The sequence below is a fragment of the Electrona antarctica genome, assembly GCF_951216825.1.
Source record: "Electrona antarctica genome assembly, chromosome: 12".
Classification (NCBI taxonomy): Eukaryota; Metazoa; Chordata; class Actinopteri; order Myctophiformes; family Myctophidae; genus Electrona; species Electrona antarctica.
The window spans coordinates 14,162,067-14,182,986 of record NC_136793.1 but is presented as its reverse complement, the minus strand read 5'-3'; the positions used below and the strand labels follow the sequence as shown (position 1 = coordinate 14,182,986).

The following is a 20,920-nucleotide window of genomic DNA, read 5'->3' as shown; positions in this document are numbered from 1 at the left end:
TTTTTAATTTATTTTATTTTTTACATAATAGGTTAAACAACTAGTCGACTAGTAAACTAGGCAACTAGTAAAAATGTCTAGAAGTGAATGCCCTAGTGTGCGTGCACGTGTGTGTTCAGACACGGAGGCCTTCCATGGCTCTCTCCAGGGGGTCGCTGCTCCAGTAGTCCTGGTTCCAGTCCATGAACCAGCCTGTGAAGGTTGGGGGTTCAAATCCTTGCTTGATCCTCACTATGGGTGTGTCAGCATCTCTGCTGGAGGGGTCCGTCTCTATGTACTTGGCAGCTGACACACACACACACACACACACACACACACACACACACACACACACACACACACACACACACACACACACACACACACACACACACACACACACACACACACACACACACACACACACACACACACACACACACACAGTTAAAGGACCACTTCACCACTTTTCAACCTATCTTCATAGAATTGTTCCTCACTCATGATAAAATAGCAAAAAGATAATCTACTCTGTCTGTGTCTCATAGGAGGGCTGTGGGCAGTTCAGAAACCAGTCCACCAGTGACATCGACGGGGAATCCAAGCTAATAGAAACTGCAGGCTTTCGATTCCTGAAAAGTTGCAATGCAAAAATGGAAGCCATCGTTCCCACGATAATAAAAATCTAAATATGTTTTACAAAAAATCTTGTCTAAAAAATAATCTGCCTAGCGATGATGTCACTGGGTGCACGGGTATCTGAACTGCCCACAGCCCTCCTATGAGACACAGACTGAGTAGAAAAAAATTGTGGTATTTTATCATGAACATTATTGAAGATGAGATGAGATTCAATTTATTGTCAATGTACAGTACAAGTAACCTGACTCCGCCAGATGGGGCAGCAGAGAGTACACTGGGTTCCCCCCTCCTGCTCCCATCTGGGAACTCGATGCTCCGGCCACAAAACGGCCTGGCCAATCAGCGGCAGTTAGAGGCGGAATCAAGGCATACACAGTGCTGCCTTGATCCCGCCTCTAGCTGCCGCTGATTGGCCAGGCCGTTTTGTGGCCGGGCATCAAGTCTGCCTGAGAGTTCCCAGATGGGAGCAGGAGGGGGGAACCCAGTGTACTCTCTGCTGCCCCATCTGGCGGAGTCAGGTTACAGTACAAGTACAGCACAGCGAAAAGTATTTTCGCTGTGCGATAGGTTGAAAAGTGGTGAAGTGGTCCTTTAACTACCCAACCATAAGGCTGAAAATAGCTGATCTACGACCATATAGATCTGCTTTTTGGGTGTGTGACACACTGGCATGCGAATATACATTTAAGCATAACTCCCAACACCAACCGTACAACATCAAATTCTGGTTGTCATTTGTGATGAAGGCAGGAAGTTAGTATGACGATTTCCTATCTGTGTTTGACAATATGCTGCGAGTCTCACCTGACGCCATGGCCTCTGTCATCTCTGACGCATGAGCCTCCTGTCCAATCCACACGAACACCTGGAGGAGAAGATGGAGAGGAGGATGAGAATGGCAAAAGAGGAGGAAGAGAGAAGTATAAAGGCGGAAGAGAGAAGAAAAAATAAAGTTTTGCCTCAATTGACATATGGCATACCATGCAGACATATATTTAGTTTTTAGACATTTTTGGGGCTTTTCCGCCTTCATTGATTAAATACAGTAGTCGGACAGGAAATTTGGAGAGAGAGAGAGAGAGAGAGAGAGAGAGAGAGAGAGAGAGAGAGAGATGGGGAGTGACAGGCAGCAAAGGTCGTCGGGATTGGGAGTCTAGGTGCCAATGATGTGTCCGGGCCAGGTTTGGTTTTTCTTAGCCTGCCCCAACCTGTGTGATTTCTGGTCTAGAGGGGTGGATTCAAAACAGCTGGTGGATTCTATTGGTTCACCGATCTGTGCGCCCGCCCCCCTCCTCCTCCCCTCCCCAATAGAACACAGCGGAGAACATAGATAAAAAAATTAATATATGCCTCATTGGCCGCTGCAGTACGTTGGAGCCATGTGTCTCCAACAAAGGTGGAAGTCAAGCGGAAGTGCGGAAGGCACGCTGCATCGCTGCCACTCATGAGACTACTGGCCAATCACAGCACGTCTTTTCCAGGACTTATCAATTCAATCCAAGGGAGCTTTATTGGCATGAGAAAACAAACGTTTATATTGCCCGTCTGATTGGCCTACCGAACGTAACCTTCTGTGATGCACGGCACGCGGAAGCTTGGCAAGCCTCCGCTCATGCTTCCGCTATGCTTCACAAGGAATCTCGGGAAAGCTTGCCTCCGAGGCTAGGTTTTTCTTGACCACAATGTTAACAGATGCTAGGTTCCTTGTTTACCTGGTATCCTATAGTTTTAATGTACAGATTAATAGTATATTGTTTAGACAGATGCTAGGTTCTTGGTTTACATGGTATCTTGTTACACTTGTCTCTCTGCCTTCAATGCCTCTAGTCTATACGTTTACCGGCGGTGGCTCAGGGGTAGAGTGACCGGATGGTAACGGCAAGGTTGCCAGTTCGAATCCGGGCTCCCCCAGAGTTAGTGTCGAAGTGTCCTTGAGCAAGACACTGAACCCCTAATTGCTCCTGATGTGCTGGTTGGTGCCTTGCATGGTTTCTGCCGCCATCGGTGTATGAATGTGTGTGTGAATGTAATGCACAATCTATGTAAAGCGCCTTGGATAAAGGCGCTATATAAATGCACCATTTACCTTTCTCGTCGTCAGTCATATTGTAAATTGGACACGTCTGGGATTGGGCACTGAAATCGAGCCAATAGGAGCCCGGAAAGGAGAAACCACGGTAACCATTGTTAACTGACCTGATCCCAGATGTCGAGGATCATGACATCATCAGGAGCCAAGTCTTCTTGTGTCATCTCACCTGGTACCTCTTCTACCTGCACACACACACACACACACACTTGAAGTCATGGATATAGTCTCCATTGACAGACTTCATGGGGTGACATACTTTAAATACATGTGGACATTGTCTCCGACAGACAGACAGACTGAAAGACAGGTAGACAGAGAGATGGGTAGATAGAGAGAGACAGACAGAAAGGCAGACAGACAGAAATACGGGTAGACAGACATGGGTAGACAGACAGACAGACCATGAAGTTTCCAGTCTTGTTAGAACAGGCGAACAGGCGAGGAGGATGGACGTCCATCTCGTTCTTCAGCCTGGTTGACGTCTGGTACTCCGTCTGTCCTCCAAGACACGACCAAAACTCATCTACAATGACCACATGAATGTTAGGCACGTCCAAAACTCATCTACAATGACCACATGAATGTTAGGCACGTCCAAAACTCATCTACAATGAACACATGAATGTTAGACACGTCCAAAACTCATCTACAATGAACACATGGATGTTAGACACGTCCAAAACTCATCTACAATGAACACATGAATGTTAGGCACGACCAAAACTCATCTACAATGAACACATTAATCTTAGACACGTCCAAAACTCATCTACAATGAACACATGAATATTAGGCACGACCAAAACTCATCTACAATGAACACATGAATGTTAGGCACGACCAAAACTCATCTACAATGAACACATGAATGTTAGGCACAACCAAAACTCATCTACAATGAACACATTAATGTTAGACACGACCAAAACTCATCTACAATGACCACATGAATGTTAGACATGCCCAAAACTCATCTACAATGAACACATGAATATTTGATTTGAGACGTCCAAAACATGGACACCAAATTGAGTTCAATAGGATAAGAAATGAAATAAAGCCTGGAGGCTGTATTTAAAGTGGTCTGTGTGGTCCTTTGATGAGAGGAAGTACCTCTTCATACCAGGAGGTGGCAGTATAGCCTGTATCACATCCAAGCAGAGGACAAAGACCATTCAAATACCCAAAATCTGTGTTACAGTGAAATTGGTGACCTGCTGAAATATGTGACAATATAGTGTAGACAATCAGATATGTCAGTGTCCGAACGTAAATAGTTGCAGTTTGTTTATTAGCAAAGTTCAACCTAGCTGTATTTAGGCCACATATTTAAAGACCTCCATGTAAGTTATGTGAAGTCCACGCGATGGTCACACCGCAGGTCACCAATTTCACCGTAACACTGGAGGTGAGATTTGGGATATTGGAATTTGGCCTACAACAGAATGCAGCAGACTTGTGTCACTGGGGAAGTCAACTTAGGGAGAACTGTCATGAATAGTGTTGGAATACTGTGGCTCATATTACGATGAAGGTCTGGGCGGAAACTTGAAGGAATAGGTAATTCGTTCATGAAAAAAAACAACACAAGGTTCCTGACAGACAGACTCTTCATCACCTTCCTCCTCTCCCTCAGCGATGACCGTAGGAGAGGCTCCCAGCAGCTCAGCAAGCTGATTGGCTCCTCGCTTCTCTGCGTCGCTGGTTCCTTTCCCCTCCCACAGAGTGCAGCCTGCCTCCTGGCTCAACAGCACAAAGGCATCATTGGAGTTTAGACTTGAACCAACAGCATCCACCTGGAGGGGAGAAGATGCATCGTTGAGGGGCTTTTCAACGCTTCTCATGTCAAAACATCATCTCGCTCAAACGCCACGCGTCACCGTAAACTTGTAAATCAGCAATTTGCAAGTTAAACCAATGCTACTTGAACTGATTTAGCTGGGGACCAGCTGGAAAAGGACTGCTAGGGTGTACCCTGACCTCACTTTGAGAACCACCGTCATAGAACAAATTCCATGTCAAGCCCCCCGAATTAATATTGTATTTAGCCACAGAACACCATCTGAAAATATGTTTTTTGTGCCAGGGATCCCCGTACAAGATTTGGGTCGTCAAAAAGTTCATAAAATATTCAATATTTTTTGTCACAATTTCTCAAATATTTTTTGGGAAAATGCCGGTGGTTAATCTGAAACTGATTTGGTGCTATCTATTATACAATTGAAAAGGTGTGCCCAAAACGCTGTTCCCAACCCAGGAACAAAAGCCACCAGCTACTACGTCACTCCAAGAGTGTCTGACACACTGCAACACACACTGCAATAACCCACTAAACACACTAACACGTCACACACTTACCCTCCGCGACGATCCACGGCTATCTCCTCATGTCGCGCAGCACGCCCACACTGAACACCATCCGCGTAAAAATTGTCAACGCACTGCCACTAAAGCCGGCTCCCGTCCAGACTCACAAACAACATCAATATCAATAATAAACACAAACACGCCACAAGCACCGACACCCCCGCCTAATTTGTTGCCACGTCTATGAAAACAAGCACAGAAACAATGCCATTCAACACGCTACTTACACACACTACCACTCGCTTACAATACGCGGACCTGGCAGCACTACATCCCCTCTCCCATTTGCTCACAGCCAACCACGTGACCCACGAGAGCTTTTATGTTTCTGCAACACCGGAAGTTACACGCTACACACACACACATTAGAAGAACAACACGAACACAACACTACACACACACACACACACACACACACGGGCCACTGTTGCCAGGTCTATCAAAACAGGCCCAGAAACAAGCAAACAGACCCAGAAACAAAGCCTTTCACCACGCCACTTACACACCCTACAACTCGCTTACAATTCACGACCCTGGCAACATTGTTCCCCGTCTTCCACAACACACACAGTCCCACACAGACACACACACACTGATTCGGACTTGGATGGACAGCGGCGCGATTACATAAATACACCGTTTAATTCATGCACACACGACAATTGCACCACCAGTTTCATTAATGTCAACACGACAATTGCGCGACCCGTTTAATTCATGGAAACATGACAACTGCGACGCACCGAGGCGCATGGATTCTGTGTGTGTGTGCGTGCGGGGTGACTCTGAATTGGAGTGTTTATGTCAGTCAGCGATGCGATCCGTTGTTATTCAGCCAGGAAAACAATCTAAACATTATATACTAACGTCAGCATCGGGCAGATTAACACACACAAGCGTTATTACTTGAGTTTTCTTATTGAAGTGCCTCTGAATTGTAACGGTGTGTTTATGTCAGTCAGCGATGCGATCCGTACCAGCACCATATGCACGGACTGGAGAGAGGCGAAGTGTTTCTCTCCCTTCGGCTCATGTAGCCCTCATTGTAACTACAAATATTGTTCCCGAACAAACAATGTGGGGTCACTGCAATCCGCAATCCAAAATAATGTAGCCCTACTATAATGCAGTCAAGGTCCCCCAAAAAATATACTACAGTATGTTCTGCTCCATTCTCTACAGCTTTTGCTTTCCAAAAACAGTAATTTATTGTAAGCAAACAAACACAGTAAACAGCAGTTTCATGTCTGCTTATTTTCATTTACATTAATTTCCTTTGATGTGAAAATACAACAAATAATAATAATACCCATCCGTTACTACATGTCAAGGGCACAATACTGGAGTGGAGTCTGTCAAATCCCGCTATTTCCTTCTTCCCATTGCGCTGCCCACGGAACTAGGATTCGCCGCCCGAAGGGCGGCGAAATTCTAGTATTAACACATTTAGCTGGGGACCCCCTCTCAGTGACCTCTGTGTGGTCCCCGGACACCACTGGCATAATACTACTCACCTCTACAGCTCTGGTGTTTCCGGCCGGATTCGCTCGCACCTGGAACAGTCGAGTGTCCGCCACCTCCGATTGGCCACCTTCTCTAGAAGTCCCGCCCTTGTGCACCACCATTGGCTGTCCCCCAAACAGGCTCATGAGGTGGGCGGGCTCTTTGCCCTGAACCACACGCGCCTGCCAGACCACAACACAAATTACAACTTGAATAAAAGTGACAGTGAAATGTGTGTCGAAGGGGCCGTGTGCACAGCATATTTTAGTCCATGTGAAAAGTTTTAGTCTTTTTTTTACACTTGTCTTTTAGTTCTACTACTGGATCTCTTACCCACTAGTCCCTCCCGTCATGCTGGACTTAAGACGAGCCTACTCGTCATGAGCGCCCTGCGTAATTAATTTATATGACGAGTATAAGTGTCAATAGCAACACATGTGTTAATTGGACCGAGTCAAATTATGGGCGAGACCGAGTAAATGAAAAATGTGCACTCGAGACCAGACACGAGTCTGGTGTCTACTATGGACAGGATATCTAAGGCGCTCCTCAGTTCAAAAGGCATTCTCTGGGGACGAGGCGCATAATATGAGAACTTCTCTACCTCTGGTGTGTGTGTGTGTGTGTGTGTGTGTGTCTGTGTGTGTCTGTGTGTGTCTGTGTGTGTCTGTGTGTCTGTGTGTCTGTCTGTCTGTCTGTCTGTCTGTCTGTGCTCTCACACACCTGTACAGCCCCTCCTCCCAGCTCCTCGTCGTCCAGCTGAATGGCCAAGAGGGCCGACGTTCCGACTTCATCCTGACTCGACTCCGCCCCCTGCCTGAGGACACAACAGGTGTTATGTGCTCCATTAGACCTCTTAGAACAATAGTCTATTGTTTATTGAATGTACATAATTAAAAGCCGGTGTCAATGGATTAGAATGGAAAGAGACAGGGTTGTGAATGAGGTCTACACCACGGTTCTGTAGAATAATAATCTCACCATATATAAATGATTTGTCCCCGTCGTGTTTGGTGCTGGTAGTTGTAGAGAACAATGTAGCTGTCTCCTCCATAGAACTGACCATAGAGAGACTCGTCGACTGCAACCTTCTCCGAGCCCTCGATACGCCAGATCTACACACAAACACCAAATAAATATATATATATTTAATTTGTGGACAGTCAAGAGGGAACCCCTTCTCATTTCAAAATTTCCCCCCAATCCAGTGAGGCTATAATAAACTTCCAAACCCTTATTTTTAAGTTTCAATGTTATTACAGATAGAATCCAGATCCAAATGAATGCTAGCAGACGGCACTGCATGTTAGCTGTACTGTATACATGGATTTAAACCTGCCAATTTGCAACCTTCTATGGCCCAGTGACGAAGTCCAGAGGTACTCAACCTTTTTCCTTTCTTATATCTGAGACCCACATGATATGCCCAAATAGGGATGTCAGGTTGAAAGTGGCCAAAAGCAAGTTATTCAACACGTTTAAAACGTCGGACCACCTCCAGGTTGGGTAACACTGACCTAGTATATCTGGCAGACAATCGAACTGGTACCCATTGTGTTCCTACCTGCTTGTCTCCATTGCCGCCGTCAACCATCCCATACTGGGCAGCCATTGCCTGTGATTCGTGGAGAGTTGACGCATCAAACGGCACCTGAAATACAAATACATGAAAAAATAAATATATTTATGCCCTCAATACTGTAAAACAGTGGTTCCCAAACCTTTCAGGTTGAGACCTAAAAGAGAGATTAGACTAGTTTCCCTGTGACCAAAAATAGTGAAAATAGCAGATCTACAAGCGCACAACGTGACGCTTTGCAAGGCCTTGCAAGCTTGTAGATCAGCTATTTTAGCTACTTCTTAATCATTATAATTTTTATTTCTGGAATTTCTTAGATTTGTTTGTTTGTATGTTTTAAAATGTATACAATTATTTTACAATACGAAAAAAAAAAACAACCTTTTAAATATTTATATATTTTTAAATGTGTTTTAAAATGGGATTTTTACTTGAGTCGTTACCCATAACAATAAGGTCTCTGTGACCCACAAATGGGTGACGGGTCCCACTCCCGTCCCAACCCACTGTTTGGTAAACAGTGCTGTAAAGCATACAGTCATGGCATATTGTACAAATAAAGCATTATCATCATCATTATGCAATAGTACGTGATTGACATCGGGTCGACCGGTACCTTCTCGATCTTGGCAATACGATTGGACACGTAGCCGGTTCCCATGCCAACAGTGTCGTCGGCGTCTCTCCACACTTTGAAGAACTGCTTGAACAGCGGGGTCTCTCCGTGCTCAGGCAGAACCTGGACCTGAGGCGGGTGAGGGGAGGGGGAGGGGTCAGTGCATTCTAATGATCAAGTCAGTCCATTGTGTTCCTGCTCGGATCTTCTTTATTTTATTTTATTATTGCATTCATTCTTTATATTAATGATATTTCATTCAATCAAATCTCAGTTCAGAGGTTGACACTAACTACCCGTGGCAAGTAAATAAAACGTTCGGCGAGTAGAGTTTCGACTAAAACAATGACGACAAATGTTCGTCGACTACCTATTTTTTTCCTGTCAGTCTACTTACTGTGATCTCTCAATATAGCCCCAAAAATAACAAAATAAATAAATAATAATAACAATAATAATAACAACTAAGCTATGATAACTAAAACTAAGACTAAATATACTGACAATTTAGTCAACAAATTAAAACTAGACAAAAATGTTAGGGAAGGACTAGTGGAGAAGAGATCCAGTAGAACTCGGGCGTTGTGTTCTGAAAATAGCAGATCTACCAGCTCACAATGCAAGATCGCCTATTTTCAGCATGCAACCAAGTGTAAAATCAGGCATTACGATGCCCTCAAGGCACCGCCAAAAATCGATTTTAGTCGACAAAACCAACTGTAGTTTTAGTCTACTAAAATCGTATGATATTTAGTCGACTAAAACTAGACCAACACTAAAACATTTCAGATGACTAAAATATGACTAAAACTATATGGGATTCTATTCAAAAGACGGACTAAACCTGAATCAAAATGTGCGTTACCTGGGTGTGTCTGGGGTAGTTCATCTTTTTTATGAACAGCTCTGCAGTGTTCAGGACCGCATGGCGCTCTTCCGTGTTGGCTTCCTTCCCTGAGACAGACCACACACGTTCTGTCATTCTATTGGATTGATTAGTGGTTCTCAACGTGGGGTCCGTGGGAGGGGTCCCAGGGGGTCCCCAGTTAAATTGTGTGGTACAAATGGAACCAAATGGACCCGTTTGTTCCATTTGTATACTCCAGGACCTTAGACCACTTCACCAATGTTCTACGCATCATCATATCCTAGCTAATGATGAGCTCATGATCATCATTAGGCAGGTTTTCTTTCTTGTACTTTGTATTAGATTTGATTTCTCGATCGATGATGTCACTAGGTAGGCGGGTTTCTGAACTGTCCACGCTGCGATCATGATTTGAGGCATTTTGTGCAAAACGGAGCAATCCTGCAAACTTTGGAAGGCAATCGTGATGGAATAATGTTAAATGAATGGCACAGTGCTAAAGTACCTGCCCACTACTCTAGAGCAGGGGTTCTCAACGTTTTTGGCCGGGGACCCCCGGAAATGCTTTGGCAATGTCTCGGGACCCCCGCCCCGCCCCCTCCCAACCCCCAATATAAATTGACTGCTACAATAACCTTAAACCATTTTGGGCGGGAACCCCTTTTGGTGTTTTATTGTTTTCATTGTTATAATTTAGCTATTGAAAAATAGCAGATCTACAAGCTCATAGCGCGCCACCGAGTGGCGCGCTACGAGCTTGTAGGTCTGCTATTTTTTTTAAATCGTGAAAATAAAATTTAAAAAAAATCTTTATTTTTTTTTTATTTTTTTTTAAAATAATTTGGGGACCCCCTAAAATAATTTGGCGACCCCCCGAAGGGTCGCGACCCACGGGTTGAGAACCCCTGCTCTAGAGTCTATGGGCTGACTGGGCTCGAAGCCACTACAGTGCATCTGGCTTTGTCGAGCATCTATACCAGGGCTATTCAACTAAATCGTTCAGGGGGCCGCATTGTGACTGCATGGTCTCATTTCTATCCAAAAACATTAAGGATTACTATGGTAAGCTCACATTTCATATCACACAACATAATACACTAGCCCCCCTGGAAAACATCTTAAGTAATAATTTAAAACAAACCTCTTCCACCAGTTGAATAGCCCTGGTCTATATGAACACATTATTGTCTTGCTTTTCCATTGTTCGTGTTGGGCTTGTCATGTGTAGTGTGTAGTCACTGTAGTGAGTGTGGCTTGGTAGTGGCCGGGGTTTTGGAATACCTTTCCAGATGAAGATGTGTCCGTTCGTTCCGTTGTCGAGGATGAAACACTCGCTGGACTCCAGTGCATTCTGGGAAAACGGGTTTTCCTCTGCTACCACAGTAACTTCAATGTCCCCACTGGCATTGGACACCTAACGCAAACAAACGGCAAACATTCACTAGGACTGTATAGTGTATACTAATAAGCTTGGAGATGACCGAGGTCTGGAAATGGAGCTAGAAAGACTAGTGGTTGAGGAGTGTCTGATACTTCTGATGTTATAAAAGCAGTGGTTCTCAACCAGTGGTCCGGGGACCACCGGTGGTCCTTGAGGAGGTTACAGGTGGTCCCCAGCTAAATGATGGAGTTGGTACCAAATGGACCCTTATAGATCTTAAACTCTTGTAAAATGAAACAAAATGGACCCGTTTCATTTTACGCTCTCAAGTGTTAAATTATTGTTAAACATCTGCATTACTTAATTTAGAAGTCTACACAATTAGAGACTGTAGAATAATTGTTATTTTGATTAACGTTTGTCTGTTATCTCTCATATGGTACCAACGTCTAATGGTCCGAGAGGCTAAATCTCATCAAATGGCGGTCTGTGGTTCAAATGCCGAATAAATAATAGACCTTGATATGAAAACTTAAGGGTTGAAAACCACTGTTATAAAGTGTACTTACTTACTTACTAGTCCTGGTGTAACAATGTTGTGGTCTTAAACCCCTACATGAGTGAGTGAGTGAGTGAGTGAGTGAGTGAGTGATTGAGTGAGTGAGTGAGTGAGTTCAATGAAGAATTTGATCTGTTTATTTTATCCTTAGCTTTTAAAGGGAGCAAACCTGTCACTGATACTATTCAAAACAGTGGCTAAATGATGAAGTGCAAGATCAAGAATAACACCAGTGACTGAGTGACTGATTTTGATTGATTGATTGAAACCTCTATTTCAGGGGAATCCATTGAGACCAAAGTCTCTTTTGCAATGGCGGTCTGTGTACAAAAAGAAACATTTACAACAATGATTTTACATACATGACAGACAACAAGGTTCATAAAGATATAATACAAAAACAAATATGAAAAAAAAAAATATAAGCTTCTTCCGTAAAATCCTAGACGTGAAAGGCTGTAAGCAACACCGTCGCGTCACAGTGTTACACAAAGATCAGTGACCCATGCTTTGCAGTCTCTGGTGATTCATTGCGTAATGATTCTAATCTACTGTATTCAATAGGTCACCACTTTTGGTGTGACACACAGCTGGTTTTGTTTACATTCCGTTGTCGCACATTGAGAGAAGACGGAGAGTTTATCCTTTAGTAAGGCTGTGGAAGTGCTATTTTTTTTATTTATTGGTGAAAGTGAGATCATCTAGTCATGGTGAAGCAAGCCCAGCACAGCTCTACACCACTTGGTAGGCTACACTCTTGATTTAGGAATTGTCAGTAACGCAAAAATAATCTAACAAGTTACTTTTCCCAGTGGGTAATCTTGTAACGTAACAGCATTATTTTAATGGCAGTAATCCAGTAACCTAACGAAGTTACTATATGCCCGCTATTACAACATTTGTTTGGCCCAACTCGGAACGGACGATGACAGCAAAATAAGTTACGTTAATTGTAGATTTTACATAAATAGCTACTCCACCCCCTATCTTATTTTTGGTATTCTGTCTAAAAACACTAACAATCTAAAGTTATTTAGTTTCTAGCCACAATTCAGTAGCAAAACACATCAGGCTTAGAGCGGAGAATCAGGGTTTTTATATAGTCAATATTTGCTACAAAGCTCCTCACATTTAAATATAGCAGTCCTAACCCCTATTTTCATGAATAAAATGCTTCTGGTGTTAATATTCCAGGTGCATTTGTAATAGATGTTTTAGTCTCAACGGTTGTTTGTGGATACTAGTTAAATTTGTCATATTAACCCCATTTGTCCCATCATTCTTTCTTGGTAGACGGGTGGCTACATATCACAGGAATTATTGAAGTGTGAGTATCAAAGGAAGTATTTCTGATGTCAAAATGATAACGATAAACATTATAAACAGCATTTTTTGTTTCCTCTGTAGTTGAGGGTGGAAATTTAGCAGCAAAACCATCCAGCCAGGAGGGGGCAGATGTAGCACAGAGACGGCGAGCAAATGTGGAACAAAAGTAAGTCTGACCAGAAATGACCTGGGTTGATACAGACATATTTGTGTGTGGGACCAACAGTCCAGTAGCATTGGCAAAAGCTCAGAATGTGCTGTATGTGAAATAATGAGTTGTTCCCTAGTATACTCGAGTATAGAGGGTATGCGTGTGACATCATCATCAAACCAGGAAGTTATGCAGGAACACCTACTGAGTGGCAAAAAACTACTTTCTGGCCTTGACATCCCATACATCCACACAGAAAAGTCTTATCTGATTGCATTAAACAACATTAAACAATGTTAAACTCACTTTGCCTGTTGCTTTGCCACTCGATGTTCCATTCACTTTAAGCATGCGCATACTCTCTATACTGTGGCCATGCCCAAATACATCATATCTAACCTAACCCTAATGTATGAACATGTCTGGTTTAAAATCAAGCTTACAAGTGATAAAAAAAAATAGTTAAGATTCTAAGCGAGAGGCAAGAGCTCTACCAGTGAGTGTAGACGCTAACGCATGTTCAGGAATGATGGTTTTACTGTGCATGTATGGTAACCTTGTATAGCTTGGCTATCCTCCTGTTGGAGCTGTCCGTCTTGGTGTCTTCTGTTTGAGCCTCAGGGAGATCTGGCTTCTCCCCCAGGATCTGATGGTCAAAGGTCAATGTTCACAGTTTACCACTCTGCTCTACTTCACTCCCATCTCGCCCACAACTGGTCCCGTTTTTTGTTTTTTTGTGTATCAAACATGATATTTCTAGGATCACAGCAATATGTTTCCATTGATCTAGGATCTGATCTCTGTACTCGCCCTTTGATTGTAATGTCACCGATCTAGACTTTTTCAGCCGAGACACAAAAGGACAAAAATGACCTCCCCAGGACCCAAACTTACAAAAGCACATTATAAAAAGTAACACATTATTAATTATTTAATAGAGAAAATATCCACTCTGCAAGCTCACATCTTCTGATCGGCTTGTAGATCGGATATTCCCACGATTTATTATGTTTTATACATTTATTTTGGAAACGCAATAGATGACTAGAGTCATGTATTGGACGACATCTGAAATGATGTAACACTGCACGGCATCACATCGAACCACTCTCATCATTGATGTGAGATCACAATGAACTCACCTCCAGCATCTTCTCTGGCTCCGCCCCTTCATCGTAAATGTGCAGTTCGGCCCGTCCACATCTCTCGTTGTCACGGATACCCTTGGACACCTGGGTCAGAGCGATCGAATGTTAAGCCGGTGGTTCTCAAAGTGGGGTACAGGGACCCCCCCAGGTGTCTTTTTGGGGTGGTCATAGCATCAAAATCAGTTTAACCACTTTAACCCTATACATTACACACACATTGACAATTTGAAAATAGCCGATATTCAGGCTCACAACACGTCGCTTGCAGAGCTGCTACTTTCAAAAGATCTTGAAAGAAACGTGTCAAATTAAGAATACTTTTTAAAAACATTTTAACAGCACACATCTTGTATGGGGGACACTATTTAGACAAATTAATTAATCCATATTAATTTGGAGGGTCGGTCTACTGTAGTGTAGTGGCATCACTCACCTGGGTGGCCTTCAGCTTCTCAAAAACGTTGCTTTGGGAACCACACCACTGGATGATCTCCTGAAAAACAGATATGCCATAGATGTATTACATTATTGCATCCATTATTATATACAGTAGAGGTATGTTACTGGACACACACACACACACACACACACACACACACACACACACACACACACACACACACACACACACACACACACACACACACACACACACACACACACACACACACACACACACACACACACACACACACACACACACACAGAGTGTCTCGCCACGTGTGCATGCTTTCTTGCATGCTTTCTTGCATGCATGTGCCATGTGTGTGTTGATTATTGTCAAACTGTGAATCGCTTTCAAAACCGCACGTGGCTGAAATTCGGAACTGGCCCCTGTAAAAAGTGAGAACCTAAGTCTAGCTGCACTTCCTCTTGCTGTCAGCACCATTGAAGGTTGTATGCCTGCCCCCCCCCCCCCCCCCTCCCCCCCAGTGTGCGTGCGTGCGGCCGTGTGTGCGTGCGCACCTCTCCCAGGTCCAGTATAAAACAGTCTCCCTGGTTGAAACTGTCCCAGGTGAGAGGGACCTCGGTTGCCCGGACGACCCGCCGACCTCTGACCTGCAGCAGCCTCTTCACTTCCACCTCATTGGTTGACACTTGGCGGAAACCTGAGGCCACGCCCCCTTTCTGTTGTGAGCAGGGGAAAAAAAACAAGTATTACCGGTACATTATTGCTCCCTTTGGAAATACTTCAGATTTCTACAATAACTCATAGTGTATCCATTAGTATGTCGTTTACCATGTATTTGAGTCCAGATTTGAAGTATCCAGTGAAGGTTCCAGACTCGTAGCCCTGGACTTCTCGGTACTGAATGGGCGCTCCTTCAAGATGGTCGTCCATCTGGATGGCAAAGATGGCCGCCGCCCCGCTCTCATCCTGAGTACAGTCCTCACCTATACCACATGCAATTTTTTCAATACCACTTCACCATTGATGCAATCAAAGTATTCTGAGGCACCCACTTTGAGAAACCAATGGGTTAGTGACTGTACTGTACCTTGCCAGTAGTGCAGGTCATACTGCAGTCTTCCAGAGCGCTGCTTGATGGTGTTGAGGACCAGGTAGGCGTCTCCGTTGTAGAAGGCTCCATACTGGGACTGTGGCAACGGGGCCAGGTCCAACTTCTCCACCCTCCACACCTGAAGGCCCGACTCCTGCCCCGCGCGCTCAAACTCTGCGTGGTACACCATTCTAAGAAAAAGGTATGAGAGGAGCAATTATGGGTGGTCATAAAGTCAATTATGGGTGGTACACCATCATAACAGGTACTGGAGGAAGATATAACTTCATAACTAGGGCTGTCACAATTACACATTTAAGTTGATGATAAATTGTCGCACAGATAATTGCAATTAACGATTTAATTGTGTTTTTTGGCATTGGAACATTATGAATAGAAATTACATTTCTGTTTGACTTGTGAAAATTCTATTTCTCAGCAGAGCAAACAGACAGGCTCAATCGTAAAACTTTTAGCAGTGCAGGAGACCCGGCTTCAAATCCGAGGTAGACATTTACATAGTGCACCTTTAATTTAAATCTCCTCACATCCGTATGCAAATTACATCCTGCAGATAATCCAGATTGTTCACGCAGCAGCCAATGGCATTTAGTTGTGTGTACACCTTGGGAGCATGTAGCCTTACGTCACCCGCCAGCTCACAATGTTGGCTCAGAGAACAATGGCAAAGGAAGCTCAATAGATGTTGTGTTTATGATCATGTCCTGATAATGATGTTTGCTGAACATCAAACACTGAGTGTTAAGTTTCACTTTGAGACTAAACATGATGGGTCCTTCAAAGAGCAAGCAGACAAAATGTTCAGGTATCCAAGCTCTGATATCCGACTGATTTATAATTTGGGTGAGAGTCAGGGTCAGTAGACAGGAGTCTAATGTCCTTATGTTTAAAGAAAAAAGTTTAAACAATGTTTAAAAATAACACCAACGTGTGAACTGAGCGGTGCAACACTGCAACAGTGCCACTTGAAGTCGCCCAACGGTATTGCATCTGTCCGTCATCAAATAGAAATAAGTACAGACACACATCCGTACTCAAATAGACATACAGACAGACACACATCTGTACTCAAATAGACATACGGACACACATACTGTAGCTGTTCATTGGAGCGCTTAGGCACCGCTCAAAAACAAAAGTCTGTTTTTTATGTATTTAGAAGGACAGACAGGTTTCCTCATGTTATAGTAGCATTCATCTCTCAAGAACAGATTCCGAGCTGCGCTACTGAAGCTGTCAACAGGGGAATTCAGAACGTGTGTACATTGGAAATTCAAGGAAACAAACAGAAGAGGGCGTTGTTTGTTTGCATAGGAGAAGTGGGGTCCAGCCAAGGACCCTGGGGGGTCCACAGTTCTGTAACTATGCATAGGAGAAGTGGGGTCCAGCCAAGGACCCTGGGGGGTCCACAGTTCTGTAACTCTGCATAGGAGAAGTGGGGTCCAGCCAAGGACCCTGGGGGGTCCACACTTCTGTAACTCTGCATAGGAGAAGTGGGGTCCAGCCAAGGACCCTGGGGGGTCCACAGTTCTGTAACTCTGAGTGTGCACAAATGGAACAAAATGGACCCTTGTGGGTCCACTTGTGAATTCTCAGGAGTTATGGGGGTACCTGAAATGAAAGGGCTTGAGGAGCACTGCTATAGGAGCATATTCTTCTGCCTACACATGCGTGACATTTCATTCAGCCTGAATGAAATGTCACGCATGTGTAGGCAGAAGAATATGCTCAGACAATACACTGACACCACGGCGCGTAATCAGCGCCTCAAACTGTGACTCCGCCCACCCCCTGGGGAAGTTGTGATTTGCGCTCGTTCACTGCAATGCAATTTGCGGCATTTTCAAAACAATATTGAGCAGAGTAGTGATTATCAAACGTATTTGCAATGCCATACGTTGAAAGATCTGTTGCCTGTGTACAAGGCACGCTACCTCCGCAAGTTAGATAGCATCGGCATAGATGTTTGTCCGTATGTGATTAAGGATTGGACCAAGTTGCATTGGCAGCCATAGAAAATTCTTACCCCAGGCTAAAACCGGATGTGGCGTTTTTGGGCGTTCCTGTCTAGCGAGGTGTCAGTGTATGCCCGGAATGGTCTGCGCCATTTTGAAATAGGGCTAAACAGTCAGTTGAAAACCAGTGGGAACCGGTGCAGAAGTCATCAAAAGTCAGTGAAAATTCCTAGATGTCGTTAGTTTCATTAAACTGTTGTATCGACTTTTCAGTGTTTAAATGTCAGCCAACTACTTTGAAGGGCTCGCGCCAAGCGACAGTGTCCATACACATTCCCCGGAGATGCCCCGGGCCACACCCCTAAATACCTGTATGACGTGTCTCAAAGAATGCCCTCCCTTTACCACAAATACCTTGTCTGAATTTAATGTTGTTCCATGGCAGCTAGACACTCCTCACTCTTCAACACAATAATAACAATGTGTTTAGACACGTTGGGAGTGTTAAGCAAGTACCTTCATTTATCACATACTTATACGTGTATGAACAGTGGAATATTGCTGCAGCACACTGTGTGGGCGACTTGACGCAAAATACGTTTCATGATCATGTTAAACTTTTATATCGATTGAATGAAAAAAAAGTGTGAAAATAGCCCATCTACAGGCTCACAACGCATGCTTGTGAGCTTGTAGATCGGCTTTTTTGCATGCCACCAGGTATAATACAAGTTTAAGTGATTAATCAGACTAATCAATTAAGTCCATTATAAATAAATAAAAATCTGTTATTTTTTATCTGTTCACTGATAGGCTACTAGTAAGAAATAAAATATAAAAATAAAAAACTGTTTTGATTATGCAATTAATAGTCCATATGAAGAAGATTAGGATTAGATATATTTTCGGTTAATTTCCCAGGCCTAATGTGATGCAAGATTATAATTAATACATTTATAATAATAGTTTTAAAGGACCACTTCACCACTTTTCAACCTATTTTCATATAATTACTAATGTTCATGATAAAATAGCACAATCTTTTTCTACTTGGTGACTGGTCCGTGTCTCATAAGGAGTGCAGTGGACAGTTCAGAAACCCGTCCACCAGTGACGTCATCTTAGGCAGTTTTCTTTTGAAACTATGGGTGCGTTCGGAAATAGCGCACTGAGTGCACTGTGCAATGCAAACTAATAGGCGAGTGCGCCTTTGAACGCGCCACACACACACACACACACACACACACACACACACACACACACACACACACACACACACACACACACACACACACACACACACACACACACACAGTCATTGTGGTGTGGGTTTCTGAACTGCCAACAGCCCTCTTATGAGACACAGACTGAGTAGGAAAACAATGTGGTATTTTATAATGAACATTAGGGAGGCCCAATTATACGAAGATAGGTTGAAAAGTGGTGAAGTGGTCCTTTAAGGTAAGGCAATGTAACTCCAACAAATATAACTTTACACATGATAAACAAACTAAATAGCTTGTACATCATGTCAGTTCGGTTTGTTTGAGATGGCAACACCCTATTTCTACATTCAATGCCCTGACACACCTTCCTGTCTGCCTGTCTCTTACTATGGGGCATGGGCTCCATTCAATCCAGGTCTACAGTCGGAGACACACAGTCATAGACAGACAGACAGACAGACAGACAGACAGATAGGTAGTAGTCTGTCTGTCTGTATAGGTAATAGTCTGTCTGTCTGTTCTTGCCCAAAAATAACGAATCCTGCTTATTATGCCTTGCAGTTCTTCTCGGCAAGCGACAGCATCATCAATGACAACTACAAGTGTAGGCTAGAAAGATAACACCAAGGCAGGCAGATTCATTGTTAAAGTTGAATTGTTTAAAATGAACTGCAGCTTGTAATAATAGCCTACATTACTGGCATGAATTACATCAATTAGCCTACATTAATGAATGAATGGTGTGCATTTAGAAACTGCGTATTTTGCAGGGTGGGGTATAGTTTCCATTCCATAAACCCACCACCACCACCCGGAAAATGTGTCCCAAAGAAGATGGGAAAACAGCGCAGCAATGTGACAAGCTGATAACTTGTAGATCGGCTACAGCAAATAGCACAAATAGCCTACTTATTTTGTCCATTTGTCATATTATGAAGTAAAGTGCTCAGTCTCATGTCATGTCATGACACTCCTCTACTACTACTTTTTGACGACTGCAAGTCTGCGACGTCATTTTATTGCGTCAATAAAACAATAACAGAATGATTAGGCCTACCTGATGTTGTTGTTGTTGTTGTTGTGACTGGGACAGTGTCTGTGGTGGAATAAAAAAGTACAGGCAGAATAAAGGAGACTTTCTTCCACCTGGAGACAAACGCAGCAAGGAAGAAACACACGTAGCTGCTCTCTGTCTCTGTTGCTGGTAAATAGACAATACAACAAGCCACTCCCCCCCGCCCAGAGCCCAGGTGAGGAATGAGGCGCGCGCTCGTGTGTGTGTGTGTGTGTGTGTGTGTGTGTGTGTGTGTGTGTGTGTGTGTGTGTGTGTGTGTGTGTGTGTGTGTGTGTGTGTGTGTGCGTGCGTGCGTGTGTGTGTGTGTGTGTGTGTGTGTGTGCGTGTGCGCGCATGCGTGCGTGCGCGTGCGCGTACAGCATGTACAGTGAGAGTGTTGTCAGAATTTGTTTGAAGCATGTTGAGTTTGTCTGAAATGTGAAATTAAATTGCCATTGACTAATCACAGACCAAGCCTCAGGTGTCCATTTTCAGTCAGGAAGTAGGCCTGGGCCTTGTACAGTTTTGTTTGCTCAACTACTATTGAATGAATTATTCAATCACCCAAGGAACTTGTTATTCCACTCGTTCAGATAAATATTTCAGGCATTTAGCCAGCATGTAAATGGTAAATAAATGGTGCCGTAAATTAATAGGCCTATTATTATAATATTATTATTATATATTATATTATTATTACACCTATTACTATTATTCATATAGTAAGTAGTAGGTAGTAGGCTACATTTACATTCACTGAGGTGGAGGAAACCATGCAAGGCACCAACCTGCTCATCAGGAGCAATTTATTCGGTTCAGTATCTTATCTTGCTCAAGGACACTTCAATACAAACCCAGTGGGTCAGGGGAGCTGCTTGGGGCCTGGCCTGGTGATCGAACCGGGAACCTTCCCATTACCCACTTTTTTTTGTTGTTTAGCCCCTCCTATAC

At 43.6% G+C, this 20,920-nt stretch overlaps 1 protein-coding gene across 2 annotated transcripts; it reads right to left on the bottom strand.

The window, feature by feature from the left end:
• Positions 1–96: 96 nt before the first annotated feature.
• Positions 97–20,121, bottom strand: LOC306933538 (gelsolin-like). 2 transcript variants are annotated; one of them, XM_079515790.1, is made up of 20 exons: positions 19,973–20,121; positions 15,711–15,904; positions 15,452–15,606; positions 15,178–15,339; positions 14,645–14,704; positions 14,206–14,295; positions 13,620–13,709; positions 11,856–11,906; positions 10,928–11,060; positions 9,644–9,732; positions 8,779–8,907; positions 8,148–8,234; positions 7,565–7,698; positions 7,307–7,400; positions 6,595–6,765; positions 4,332–4,509; positions 3,115–3,236; positions 2,818–2,895; positions 1,426–1,486; positions 97–285 (listed from the first exon to the last, which is right to left on the bottom strand). In XM_079515790.1, exons 2-20 carry the CDS (start codon positions 15,901–15,903, stop codon positions 116–118), a joined length of 2,247 nt encoding a protein of 748 aa, XP_079371916.1. In that variant the 5' UTR covers position 15,904; positions 19,973–20,121; the 3' UTR covers positions 97–115. The 2 variants fall into 2 exon arrangements, with proteins under 2 accessions (XP_079371916.1, XP_079371917.1); XM_079515791.1 differs by lacking the exon at positions 11,856–11,906.
• Between the last annotated feature and the right edge of the window lie 799 nt (positions 20,122–20,920).